The 14,757-nt window shown below is 42.6% G+C and overlaps 1 protein-coding gene across 4 annotated transcripts in view; it reads right to left on the bottom strand.

Moving 5' to 3' along the window:
- Positions 1-14,757, bottom strand: part of ULK4 (unc-51 like kinase 4) — a 941,213-nt gene that overhangs the window by 591,187 nt on the left and 335,269 nt on the right. For all 4 annotated transcript variants that reach the window (XM_069730129.1, XM_069730128.1, XM_069730126.1 and 1 more), the window contains exon 25: positions 12,897-12,953. In XM_069730129.1, the coding sequence (XP_069586230.1) occupies positions 12,897-12,953 (57 nt within the window). The remainder of the gene's footprint in view (positions 1-12,896; positions 12,954-14,757) is intronic.

The following is a 14,757-nucleotide window of genomic DNA, read 5'->3' as shown; positions in this document are numbered from 1 at the left end:
CTCCTTATTATTTATTCCTTATTTGTGTGTGCCAAGGTGTCATCCTCTGCCTCCTTTTGTATTTAAATATATGACCCTTCCAGCCCTGGGCGTCCTTAACCCCTGTATGGTTCGGGATCTTTTGGTTTTAGCATTTGTTTTTATGTTTGTGTTTGTGATTTTAACCTCTGGTTTATTTACATTATTAGTGATAATAATTGATCCGAGGACTTAAGGTATGCTTTTTGAATATGTCCTTGGCTCCGTTCAAGTAACCAGCGTGGATACCATCCAAATCGGGGCAAAGTGGACTCATCAAGATATCTGCTTCAGAGAGAATGGGACAAATATTCTTACTATGAAGACTGTTAAACTGAAGCGATGCACTTGTTCCACTATAATGTGATGCCGATGTATAGAAAACGGTTTAGTTCCACTTTGTATATTTGTTCATTTACCGGTTCTTATTGTGAGATGTATTTTTCATGGGTCCCCAATTGTCCTGTATTGGTAGTAGCTATGAGTAGTGGATGTGGAGGGAGTAGCTTGTATACTTATATTGTGCACTTTTAGTATCTTCCCTCACCAGTGGCCGTGCGCATTGCGCTGGGATTCGTCCTGTCCCTGTGTGGACCGGCGTCTTAGGGCTCGGTGTGTGCGCTCCGGACATTTTTTCTTTGCCCTGGGCTTGCGCACCTGGTCTGACGCTGAGCTCCACTGCTGGGACTTGCCAGACACAGTGCACATGTGCCGATGGCGCCACTGTGATTGGCTGCTGTGTACCATGTGACCGGGGCCAAGGGCTATTTTAAGGTCCTGTTAGGCAGTACATGGTTATCCCCCTGAGGAAGTGGCACTGGTGGCCACGAAACGTGCGTTGGGGACCATCGCCCGACCGCCCCCCCCTACCTCTGTGTAGTGGTAAGTGCTAGCACCCTTTTTCCACCACCATACTTAATGGCATTACTATAGAATCCCACTGCTTTGGGGTGACCTTGGTTGGATAGTGTAGGTGATTTTTCTTATGCATACCATTACAAGGGTATTTACATCTGGGGGAGTGGGGGGATGGGCGCTTTTCCAGCATTCCTGGGACATTCATCCTGTGCTCTAGTCATTAGATAATGTAATATTTTGATATATGTTTTTGTATTATTTATGGCAATTAAAGTTTGTTTTATAAATCATTGCTCTGAATTGCTCTCCTTTTGGCATGGTTTGTTTTGAGCTGATTTGGTGAGGTCGGGGTCTTTTGGCGTATTTACTGCCAGACCTCGTGCGCTCACAATATGTATCTGGGAGTTTTGTATTCATGTAAAGTAGACATGTGGGAAATGTTACTTATTAAGTATTTTGTGTGACATATCTCTGTGATTTAATTGCATAAAAATTCAAAGTTGGAAAATTGCAAAATTTTCAAAATTTTCGCTAAATTTCCGTTTTTTTCACAAATAAACGCAGGTAATATCAAAGAAATTTTACCACTATCATGAAGTACAATATGTCACGAGAAAACAATGTCAGAATCACTGGGATCCGTTGAAGCGTTCCAGAGTTATAACCTCATAAAGGGACAGTGGTCAGAATTGTAAAAATTGGCCCGGTCATTAACATGCAAACCACCCTTGGGGGTAAAGGAGTTAATAAACGTCCTGAATGTAGTTTTGAGCACTTTGAGGGGTGCAGGTTTTTTTTGCAGAACAAGTTTGAATTATACCAATTAATTATATAACGTACTGAAAAACATTCCAAGTGGGGTGAAAAAGTGAAAAGAAAAATGCAATTCTATCATTGTTATTTTTGGGGTTTTTATTTTTTCATAGAATTCACTGTGTGGTAAAAATTACCTGATAACTTGATTTTGCAGGTCAATATGATTATGGTGATACGAAACACATACATTTTTTATTTTATTTTACTGCAATAAAGGAAAAAACTAAATATTTAGCTTACGTCACCATTTTCTGAGACAGATACATTTTTTTTTTCTATAGATGGAGCTGTGCAAGAGCTTCTTTTATTGCAGGGTGAGCTATAGTTCTTATTGGTGCTTGGGTAATATGGAAAACACGACTTTTTAATGCTTTTTACTTAATTTTTGGAGGAGGTGAAGTAAGCAATCTACACCAATCCTACAGTAGCATATAGATTTTTTCCTTCCTATGGCATTTATCACATGAGTTAAAAAAAGTTATGTATCTATAGTTGTGGTTGATATGTATAAGGCGATACAAAATATGCATTTTATTATCGGAATCATAAAAGGGGGTGGTTTAAACTTCTAAGGTTTTTAATGTATAAAGAAAAGTAAAGACAAAATGACCTTTTGGTGAAAAAAAGTTATGTATCTATAGTTGTGGTTGATATGTATAAGGCGATACAAAATATGCATTTTATTATCGGAATCATAAAAGGGGGTGGTTTAAACTTCTAAGGTTTTTAATGTATAAAGAAAAGTAAAGACAAAATGACCTTTTGGTGAAATAAAGTTGTTCTGATAAACGTGTTTTTAAATATACTTGAAAGGCTGGGCTTCATAGGAGTGGAAGGATAGAAGTGGCACCTATGAAAACCTCACAACTGCCTTTAAAGATTGGAGGCCTGCCCTGGACTGTCAGGAACTCTCAGCATCATTTAAGTGGTTAAACAGTAGAGCTTGGAGTTGGTGTCACACCACAGAAAAGTCAATTACTAGAGATGGGTGGATCAATTTGTGGGACTCCTGTGCACTGACCAGGTCAGTACTCTGCGACCGCTGAACGGGAGACTAGCAAATTTCTTATTTTTGTGACCAACAGCGCAACAATTGAGTAGACTGACTGGAGTATGTCATCATTGCTGTGTGACGCACCGATGACATTGCACTGGACCAGGCTAATCACAAGCTGTGCCAGGGACCCTGGAAGGTACCGTATTTTTCAGATTATAAGACACACTTTTTTTCTCCAAAATTTTTTGGGGAAAATGGGGGTGTGTCTTACAATGCTGATATACCTTACCGGCCTCAGGCTGGGATGAGGGGGTGGGCGGATGTGCGGTGAACTGCTGCGGGTGTCTGGTGCTGTGGGGGCTCTGCCGATATCTTGTGAAAGCACAGAACCCCCACAGTCACATGGTTTCCTATGCGGTGGACTGGACTCTGACAAAATGGCTGCCGGCTGGGGGCGGCGCATACGAAGAAAGATCTTGGTGCTGAAATCTCACCTCCTGAGATCTTGGTGCTGAGAACTCCATCTGCGCATGCACTGCCCCTTGCCCGCAGCCGTTTTCCCCAGAGTCCGCTCCCCCTGCATAGGAAACCATGTGACTGCGGGGGCTTTGGACTTTCACTAAGTGTCGGCAGAGCCCCTGCTGCACCGGACACCCGCAGTGGCGTGCTGCACCGCACATCCTAACACACCCTCATCCCAGCCTGCAGCAATGCTCCACTCTTGGCTCCTACAGATGCGACCCTGGGACCCCACTTCACATTAGCCACCACCCCCGGTAAGCAATAAGACACATGGATTATAAGAAGCATCACAATTTTATTAAAAAAAGTTATTTCCCCTATTTTTCTCCTCAAAATTTGAGGTGCATCTTACAATTTGATGTGTCTTATAATCCGCAAAATATGGTAAATGGTTTGTGAGCCTCCCGTTCAGCGGCTACTAACTGGCTGACGGACTGGACTCTCACAAATCAATGTATTCATCCATCTTTATCAAGTACCAAAAGCATATTCTAACTCTGAACACTTAAGCATTGGTGAAGCCACATCTACTGATGAATGTTGAGTCGCATGTGAAGCAGAAGGTAGGGTGCATCCATTCAGTAAAATAGGAAAGGAGCACAATAACGACCTGTCAGGTATGAGCAGATGTGAAGTCACAGAAACTGTTCATTGCTTGGTGTGGAAGTCAGTGTTACAGGTGTTGTCCACCTTTGGGGAAATTTATTTTTTCTTCAATGCATATATTTGGAGCTAAAAATCATTTCTTGAATTCTGTGTCAATAAAAATGTTGTACCATTTGGCTTTTACAGACTCTTTGTTCCCCTGCACAATCAGCTTTGATGTGGTCTGTGGTCATAAATCAGCTGAAAGTTGTTCACAAAAAAGACAGATAAAAGATCTACAGACATTCTTAAAATGCTGTCAGAATTACCTCACTAATGGAGTGTCATTAAACTTATTCTGTAACCAGCAACACACAGAGCAACAGATTGGCTACAGTGCCTTGCATAAGTATTCAGCCCCTGGAACTTTTCAACCTTTTCCCGCATATCATGCTTCAAACATAAAGATACCAAATGTAAATTTTTGGTGAAGAATCAACAAGTGGAACACAATTGTGAAGTTGAACGAAATGTATTGGTTATTTTAAATTCTTGTGGAAATTCAATATGCAAATTGCCTCTTCAAAGAAAAAGTGGACTTAAACTCTATAGTGCCACATGTTGGAAGTTGCAATCCTACAAGTCACAATCAACCCTTTAACCAGTTGTGCAAAATGACTTAGGATAAAAGCCAAATCAGTATCTCAATTCGCAGACCCAGTGTTTCAAGGTCCTGGCCCTCGTCAGGAAATATGGAAAATCAAAAACTGAAAAGAGGGGCGTGCAATATTATTTTGCCCCTTTACTTTCAGTGCAGCAAACTCACTCCAGAAGTTCATGGTGGATCTCTGAATGATCCAATATTGTCATAAATGCCTAATGATGATAAATATAATCCACCTGTGTGTAATCAAGTCTCCATATAAATGCACCTGCTCTGTGGTAGTCTCAGGGTTCTGCTTGAAGCACAGAGAGCATCATGAAGACCAAGGAACATGACAGGCAGGTCCGTGATACTGTTGTGGAGAAGGTTAAATCAGGTTTTGGATACAAAATGAGTTCCAAAACTTTAAACATCCCAAGGAACACTGTGTAAGCAATCATATTGAAATGGAAGGAGTATCATACCACTGCAAATCTACCAAGACCCAGCCGACCCTCTAAACTTTCATCTCAAACAAGGAGAAGACTGATCAGAGATGCAGCCAAGAGGCCCATGATCACTCTGTATGAACGGCAGAGATCTACAGCTGAGGTGAGACAGTCTGTCCATAGGACAACAATCAGTCTAACACTGCACAAATCTGGCCTTTATGGAAGAGTGGCAAGAAGAAAGCCATTTCTTAAAGATATCCATAAAAAGTGTTATTTAAAGTTTGCAACAAGCCAGCTGGGAAACACAACAAACATGTGGGAAAAAAGTGATCTGGTCAGATGAAACCAAAATCGAACTTTTTGGCAACAATGCCAAACAATATGTTTGGTGCAAAGGCAACACAGCTCATCACCCTGAAAACACCATCCCCACTGGATGGTGGTGGCAGCATCATGGTTTGGGCCTGCTTTTCTTCAGCAGAGACAGGAAAGATGGTTAAAAGTGATGGAAAGATGGATGAAGCCAAATACAGGACCATTCTTGAAGAAAACCTATTGGAGTCTGCAAAAGACCTGAGACTGGGACGGAGATTTGTTTTCCAACAAGGCAATGAGACTAAACCTAAAGCAAAATCTACAATGGAATGGTTCACAAATACACATATTCAGGTGTTAGAATGGCCAAGTCAAAGTCCAGACCTCAATCCAATCGAGAATCTGTGGAAAGAGCTGAAAACTACTAAACTACTGTTCTCAAACAATCTCCATCAAAACTCACTGAGCTCGAGCTGTTTGCCAAGGAAGAATGGGCAATAATTTCAGTCTCTCGATGTGCAAAACTGATAGAGATATACCCCAAGCGACTTGCAGCTGTAATCACAGCAAAAGGTGGCACAACAAAGTATTAAGTTAAAGGGGCCGTATAATATTGCACGCCCCACTTCTCAGTTTTTGAATTTCTACAAAAAAAAAATCAAACTAACCAATACATTTCATTCAACTTCACAATTGTGTTCCACTTGTTGATTCTTCACCAAAAATTTACATTTGGTATCTTTATGTTTGAAGCATGATATGTGGGAAAAGGTTGAAAAGTTCCAGGGGGCCGAATACTTTTGCAAGGCACTGTATAGAAGGTGATGGGCAGTGGTAGTGCAGCGCCCCAGAGATCTGGTCGTTGCAGTATGACACTCTGTCACTAAGGGGAGTGATGGTACGTCTGATGGCACTGAAGGAATTCTCCTGACCAGGTATCACCAGAACACATTACACTTCACATTCCGGCCACTAGGGGGAGAAAAAGGCTTTATTTATTGGGCCACTCCTCACACTGGTAAAACTAGGGGCTGGGGAGGAAGTTAGTCAGAAGCTGACTGGGTTGGATTTAGGCAACATCCCGTGGCAGGGGGTGTTGCGGGGAGAAGACACAGGGGGGTCCCTGTCAGGCATGGGAACCTGGCAGGTGCCTAGCGAACAGAACAGAACTTTACGAAGCCGCGCCTGCACCTCCTGCGGCGGCATCCTAGGAAAGAGATAAGAAGGGAAGGATATTGTGGAACAGTGTAAACGAGATCAAGCAAAAAGGAGTACCAGTAGGAGTTGTGCCGTGAGACCGAGGCAACATCCTACTGAGGCGTGTAGCCGGTGGCCGGAACACCACGGGAGTAACTGACTTCAGGCCTTACTTCGAACTCCGCACGACAGTAATTATAGGTTGGCTGTCTATCTTAAATTTCCTAAGCAGATATAGGGGGCAACATTGGGAGAGGGGCGTCTCTAGGGTCCCGGAAACCTCCAAGCCTTCCCGTCATACGGGTGCGTCCTAGCCAAAACATACTGGGGGACGAGAAACTAGTAACATCTGGAACAAAAGAGAGAGAGAGCTGTAGAGAATGAACGAACGAGAACAGCAGTTGTGAGGACTATTCCGAATGCTCAGCAGGGTAGGACTACAACACACAGGCGCTAGTGGTAGGCAACGATTTCCATCTGCGAGGGAAACTCTGGAAGTGCCCATCAGACCGGCCTGTCTCTGATAGCCCTGTTAAACGTGCTCTGGATTGAGGATCCTGAAGTCTTCAGTAAAGAGGTAAAGAGACTGCAACCTTGTGTCCTCGTTATTGCCTGCACCTCACACCATCGCTACCTCCACCACTGGGAAGCCCTGGGGACATACTTCACCTGTGGGAAGGTATACCATCCAGCTGCCATTCCATCACCCCAGCGGACCCATAGCAGCATCGGTCACCCTGACCGAACACCACAGGTGGCGTCACGAACCCGTGACAGACTGTACCACCACCCTCATTGGACGCCCCTTAGCAGGGTCGTGGACCGGGTCTAGCCACCGTGACAACCTCAGAACCGAACCAGAGAGGCCCGGTACCGAAACGTGTGGCCCTGTGTCTGGGGGCGATCCAGTAGCACAAGTACGCAGTGAAGAGGCAGTGACCCACAAAGTTTCAACACAAAGTCTCTTTAATGTGTTACTTCACACAGTCCATTCCTCACAAGTGCATATAATTCATATTTAGTTTACATAAACATTGCACTACATAATACACGGCATCTTCCAAGTCACAGTCCTCACACACGCCGGACTTCTCTTTGCCCAGTTTCCAGGGGCAACTGCAGGTTGTGACCAAGTCTCTTACACACACAGCTTCATATGTTGCAGACACTACACACGCCAGTCCTCCTCTGACTAGGCTTGAGTGAAACGGATCGGACAAATTCAAAAGTCGCCAACTTTCATGAAACCCGACCCGATCCTAGTGTGGGATCGGCCATGTGGTCGGCGATCTTCGCGCCAAAGTCGCGTTTCGTATGACGCGTTTGGCGCCATTTTTTCAGCTAATGATGGAGCGTGGGCAGAGTGATGACATAGGTGTTAGGGGCGTGGACGCCTATCGCCATCTTCTCGCTTGTGCGCTGTAGCGATTTGCAATGTGTAACACCAGATTTTCTGTTCAGGGACGGAGAGGAGAGAGAGAGAGAGAGAGAGAGAGAGGGAGGAGAGAGGGAGGAGAGAGGGAGGAGAGAGAGAGAAAAAAAAAGGTAGATTTCCCATTTACTTTGCATTGGGTTTCGTGTTTCGGTCGATCCCCGACTTTTCGCCATAATCGGCCGATTTCACTAGACTCGACTTTTGAGATAGTTGGGTTTCGCGAAACCCGACTCGACCCTAAAAAAGTAAAAGTCGCTCAACCCTACCTCTGACTAGTTCCCTTGGGTGTCCCGCACTGCCGTATCACAGTCGCTTTACTCACACAGCTTTTACTCACAACTCCATTGGTTTGTGGCCAGTAAACATGCTGGTTCTCCTCTGACCAGTCTTCCTCCAAACACCAGCCGGACACTGACTCTGACCTGGACACCTGAGACCAAAACCCTTTACTGCAGGGTTTTTAACAAACAAACCTGTGGCTTCCTGCCACATGGAAAACCCAGACCGGTAATGCAACAGACTGCATCATTAACATACTGCAGTCAGATTCATAACACAGAGCAGGTTTTCCCTAAATCTGTCTTGGACAAACAGTATGTCCAAGACTAACCTTATTTATTATTACATTTAAACAGCATTGCAGTCACCATTATGCCAGTGACTGCCATGCACACCTATGGACTTCATACGTATTCATGCACAACCTGGGGAAAACACACAGCGACCCCTACCTGTGACATTGGTCACTGCTTCACCATTGGAATCAAAGCTACACCTGCGACTGCAAAACCCTCTCATGGCCTCACTATGCCTATGTGCGCATTCTGGGTAGCACAAACAGTGCCCCAAAGCTGTAACAGGGGTCACTGCCTCACAGAGGCAAACTGTGCCAAATTTGTGCCCTACATATATGTATGGAAGTGAAAATAATAAAACGTTCTCAAAAGAGTTAAATGTTCTTTCAAGATTTTATACTAAGTTCGGAAGCTAAAAACCTATACAAAAGGTGGGGATAACTTGCCAATCCCTGCTAGTCTAACTGCTTGTGCCTAACTGATCTAACAAAAAAAAAAGATCTGAATCTCCCAGTCATAATGGAATGGAGGTCGAAAGCGCACCTTTTACTTCAAGCAAAAAAAAAGTGGAAAAGGGACCACTATAGATAATGCACACCACAAAGTAATAATATTCAAAAGGAAAGCTTTATTGATATCAACTTGTTAAAACATGGGTAAAATGCTGCACTCAAATAACCATAGTAATAGCACTTATATATAGAAAATATATCAGTCTCCGTGTCCACATTAGTGATACCATAGGTACAGGTGCTGGTGAGATACTGCCTATAACTCAGATGCAGGTTAATAGTAGTAATATGGGATAAACAGTACACCCAAACAGTAATCAGGAAGCCACATGGTATAAACTAGCCCCATAAGCCCATATGCTGTCTCAAAGCAACTGCACAGTGAACACACCAAGGCAAACACGAAGTACTGCTGAGAAAAAAATGAAGCTGGAATAACCTGAGCGCTCCAGGCAAGGCAAAGTGGTGAGGCAGGAGAAAGGGGAGGAAAAATGATCACCCAACGCGTATCGCCATTCCTGGAACTCCTTCGTCAGGAGTAGTGAGCCTTTACTCCATTCATTCTCTATGGGAGTGGCAGAGTTACAGTGGGGCAAAAAAGTATTTAGCCAGTCAGCAATAGTGCAAGTTCCACCACTAAAAAAGATGAGAGGCGGCTGTAATTTACATCATAGGTAGACCTCAACTATGGGAGACAAACTGAGAAAAAAAATCCAGAAAATCACATTGTCTGTTTTTTTAACATTTTATTTGCATATTATGGTGGAAAATAAGTATTTGGTCAGACACAAAATTTCATCTCAATACTTTGTAATATATCCTTTGTTGGCAATGACAGAGGTCAAACGTTTTCTGTAAGTCTTCACAAGGTTGCCACACACTGTTGTTGGTATGTTGGCCCATTCCTCCATGCAGATCTCCTCTAGAGCAGTGATGTTTTTGGCTTTTTGCTTGGCAACACGGACTTTCAACTCCCTCCAAAGGTTTTCTATAGGGTTGAGATCTGGAGACTGGCTAGGCCACTCCAGGACCTTGAAATGCTTCTTACGAAGCCACTCCTTCGTTGCCCTGGCAGTGTGCTTTGGATCATTGTCATGTTGAAAGACCCAGCCACGTTTCATCTTCAATGCCCTTGCTGATGGAAGGAGGTTTGCACTCAAAATCTCACGATACATGGCCCCATTCATTCTTTCATGTACCCGGATCAGTCGTCCTGGCCCCTTTGCAGAGAAACAGCCCCAAAGCATGATGTTTCCACCACCATGCTTTACAGTAGGTATGGTGTTTGATGGATGCAACTTAGTATTCTTTTTCCTCCAAACACGACAAGTTGTGTTTCTACCAAACAGTTCCAGTTTGGTTTCATCAGACCATAGGACATTCTCCCAAAACTCCTCTGGATCATCCAAATGCTCTCTAGCAAACTTCAGACGGGCCCGGACATGTACTGGCTTAAGCAGTGGGACACGTCTGGCACTGCAGGATCTGAGTCCATGGTGGCGTAGTGTGTTACTTATGGTAGGCCTTGTTACATTGGTCCCAGCTCTCTGCAGTTCATTTACTAGGTCCCCTCGCGTGGTTCTGGGATTTTTACTCACCGTTCTTGTGATCATTCTGACCCCACGGGGTGGGATTTTGCGTGGAGCCCCAGATCGAGGGAGATTATCAGTGGTCTTGTATGTCTTCCATTTTCTAATTATTGCTCCCACTGTTGATTTCTTCACTCCAAGCTGGTTGGCTATTGCAGATTCAGTCTTCCCAGCCTGGTGCAGGGCTACAATTTTGTTTCTGGTGTCCTTTGACAGCTCTTTGGTCTTCACCATAGTGGAGTTTAGAGTCAGACTGTTTGAGGGTGTGCACAGGTGTCTTTTTATACTGATAACAAGTTTAAACAGGTGCCATTACTACAGGTAATGAGTGGAGGAAAGAGGAGACTCTTAAAGAAGAAGTTACAGGTCTGTGAGAGCCAGAAATCTTGATTGTTTGTTTCTGACCAAATACTTATTTTCCACCATAAAATGCAAAAAAAATGTTAAAAAAACAGACAATGTGATTTTCTGGATTTTTTTTTCTCAGTTTGTCTCCCATAGTTGAGGTCTACCTATGATGTAAATTACAGACGCCTCTCATCTTTTTAAGTGGTGGAACTTGCACTATTGCTGACTGACTAAATACTTTTTTGCCCCACTGTAGCTAAGCACAGCTTTTGGGTGCCAGCAATCAGGAAGTTAACTCCTCTCTTATAGATGGGGGATAAAGTCTGAATTTGGCACAACATTTGTACTTCTTATACAATCCAATCAGAATATTATCAAATAATACTCTGGAAACACCAGAACTTTCATATATATTAAAGGAGTACGACCTTACATTTATCAAAGTTTATGAAGATTTTTCAAGGCGATCAATGTAAACTAAATATAGGCTAAAGAAGTTTTTTGGGACTGATGTAAATTTATGAAACTACAGATTAGCGAGTCCTCACAGTCTGCAATATGCACACTATTAGGATTCCCCTAAATTGACAGATCAAGCATACTGGTGGGAACGTGCTGACTAGATCCTCATCCACTAGTCAACACATACATAAATATACCTCTAGCTTGGAAAACTACACAATACAGTATATGTTAGCAGTGGTATACAGCTCATGAAAGAGAAAAACTTAACTCAGGTTAAGATGCTATAGGATAAAGCATTATTTGGCACTAGCAAAATATAGCATACACAACACAAAAGATACAAATTCCAAAATTGTCAGGAAAAATGACAGCTAAAATTAAAGTTTAGCGCAAGATGCCACCCACCCCCCGTAAGGACAGCTAAGGTACTGGTAAGCAGCGATTACACCAGTTGCCTATATGTATTTCTTCTCATAATAATATGGGAATTCCTCCCCATGATAAGTTGGAAGGCACCATTACATTGTTGGCTATAGCTAAATGATGATAATGAACAGGGTGATACCTAGTATACTATCCTGAACATAGTACCACGAGCTGTTAGAAGAGACCGACCACTTTTTCAAATATTTTATCATTTTTCATATATATGTGACACGACCCAGCAGAGGTCGGTCCAGTGGATGGCACAACACATACAACGGGATGGAAAAAAGGGGGAGGAAGGCCCTAACAATATGTAACGAGCGATGGGGCACCTCCTAAACAACAACCTGTGCTTATCCCTAAACTCCCCTAACACCCTATGTGAGTCCCTCCCCCCACCGCCGTCACATGCCTAGTCCCTAGCTGTCACCTCACTATACCCTGGCTAGTGCAGTGGCCGACAAGAACGCTATCCTCACCACTGCAAATGGTAAACAAATGGGGTAGTGACACGAGACAGGCAAGGAAAGGTACAACGAAAAACTTAGCTCAAGACTCTGCTGCAAGCTCCACACAGCAGAGGACAAGGAGCCAGGACCTCAAGCAGCTGATACACAGATGGCACCAGAGAGTTCCCAACTCCTGGGCTGGTCTCCAGAGAAAAACTCTATGACCATCAGTCAGCTGATGCATCAGGTGACTATTTAAAGGATGAAGGGAGTAGTCACCACCCACATCAGCTGACCAGCAACACAGCAGCTGCCAGAAAGGGAACTAACATTAACTCTTGCTGGCCTAAAGTAAAAAACACATTTAAACTGGAGCAGAACCAGAGCTGCCATGACTCCAAAAATGAGTTGTGACAATATGATAAAATAATATATACTTTAAATGGAAGAAATAATAATAAATAAACATGTAATGTATGGATGCCTATAAAAGAAAACAGGAAAAAAATACTGAACCACATAGCCCAAATCAATTGCATAATTACATAACAGTGTTAGTGTGGATAAAACCTGTTGTCCCCTGGGATTGTAATTAAGACTGGGATAAGGTATATGATATGCAAATTGCAATTGTATCTTCATTAAAGAGAGAGCCCAGGGGAATATAATCTATCTATTAAGAAGCTAAACTTACCAGTAACGTGCCATAGTTGTAAATAAATTCATCAGTGATCACCTGGGAACGAAATACCTGCATATAAAAAGAAATAATAGCAATATTGAGAAAATAGTGTTAATAACAGAGCTTAATATATATGGACCCTCTGGGGAATTCTACTTCTCGCAAACTTGTTTTACTGTGCAGAAAATATAGACCCCGCAACATACTTACATTTAATATAACAAGCTTTCAAAAAATGTACACAAAAATATTAATAGAAAATAATTGTTTCAAATAATGGAAATATAGTGCAATGATCTGAAAATGTATAGGAATTGTTAGATTATCATTGTTATAAGAACATTGATTATAGAAAAAGAACACACAAAATAACTGTATAGAGTAAAGTCTTTATGAGACGACCACCCAACATTGCCTTAGTAGAATCTGTAAGCAGGTGTTTGCTATGTAATCTGACTGCAGCATGATGTAGTGACAGAGACACTGATTCCAGTGAGGCATCCCTCACTTTACGGTTTGCAGCAGTTGTGCTAGAGTCACAATTTTCTCTATTGCAGATTTAGAAGTGTTCGGAATGCTGAGCACTGTGTAATCCCACCCACACCACGGAGTAGCACCTTTCTGTGCACACTGTATATTGTCACAAAGCTGATAATCAGTGGTGGGAGAGTGGTTGGACTAGGAGGCACGAGGCCAGTTGTTCTGTAGTGATAATCTGCTGCTGATAAAACACTGATTGTATTGAAACAACAAAACACAGAACAGTAAGTGACACATTCTTGTAGCCAGGCTCCCTTTCCCTATAGTATGGTGCTCTAAGTTTAAATAGAAACATTTGGTGACAGATTTTTTTTTTTTGAAGTTGGTGTTTTAGAGGGAAACCCGGCCAGCCATGAAAGAGTACAAACAGGTGCCTGCATTCGTTGTGACAACTCTGCTGCCTTCTCCTCGTCACTAACACCAAAGCCTGCCACTAATGGAGAGCTCAGCAAAGTCCCTGTTTTTGTATTTGCTCTATTGGGGTTCTTTCAGTGCAGTGTTTGCTGCTGGACTTGATTATTTTGCCTGTGCTTGGAGTCATTTACATCATTTAGACTATTGACTGATTTTCATTTGTCCAGTGTTGCGTTACTTTTGATACGTCTGGTGCACGCAGTGGAGATAGCTGTAAGGCACCTAACCGATCCTTCAGGTGTTATGGTTCATACCTCCAATGGTTTTTAATTGTTTTAATATGTGGTTTGTACCTTGCTTGTGTGATCCTGTGTAATCATGCTTTAATAAAATGTATTGCTTCGAATATTTGAAATTTATTCGTGGTGATCCTGGCCATTTTTTGTACACACTTCTTTTTCTTGGATATTACTGTAATACACTCATGTTTCAAGTGTGGGGCTAGTGATCCCTAGTATTATTTTGTTGTGCCCCCAGACTTCTTTCAATAACAAACTAGTTTCTCTACCCTCAACCATAATTGAACTTGAAAGCACCCGCTGAGTGCTCCATCTTTTGGGCAGTGACCTAAACTAACTCTGATGTCATCTGTCGGGTTCACTTTTACAAGATAAATGAAGAGATTGACACTAAAGCCAGAAATAATCCTGCAATAAAGCAACTTGGTTGACAACTTCTAATCTTGCAAGATTTATTAAGGAGAATGCTATACATAAAAGCTGCACTTAAACCTAGAACTGACGTCCTCACAGAATGCAACATTCCCTATTGATGGGGGTTCAATAACTGCAATAACGGTTAGACACAAAGGAGATGCTGTTACCCTTTTATAACAGAAATGACAGCAAACATTCTGCGACCTCCTCTTGCTGAACTTATATCTTTGGACAAGTCGTGGTTTATTCATGGATGGGAGGCT

Source organism: Ranitomeya imitator, chromosome 6 (genome assembly GCF_032444005.1).
Source record: "Ranitomeya imitator isolate aRanImi1 chromosome 6, aRanImi1.pri, whole genome shotgun sequence".
Classification (NCBI taxonomy): domain Eukaryota; kingdom Metazoa; phylum Chordata; class Amphibia; order Anura; family Dendrobatidae; genus Ranitomeya; species Ranitomeya imitator.
This window is presented reverse-complemented; position numbering and strand designations above follow the sequence as displayed.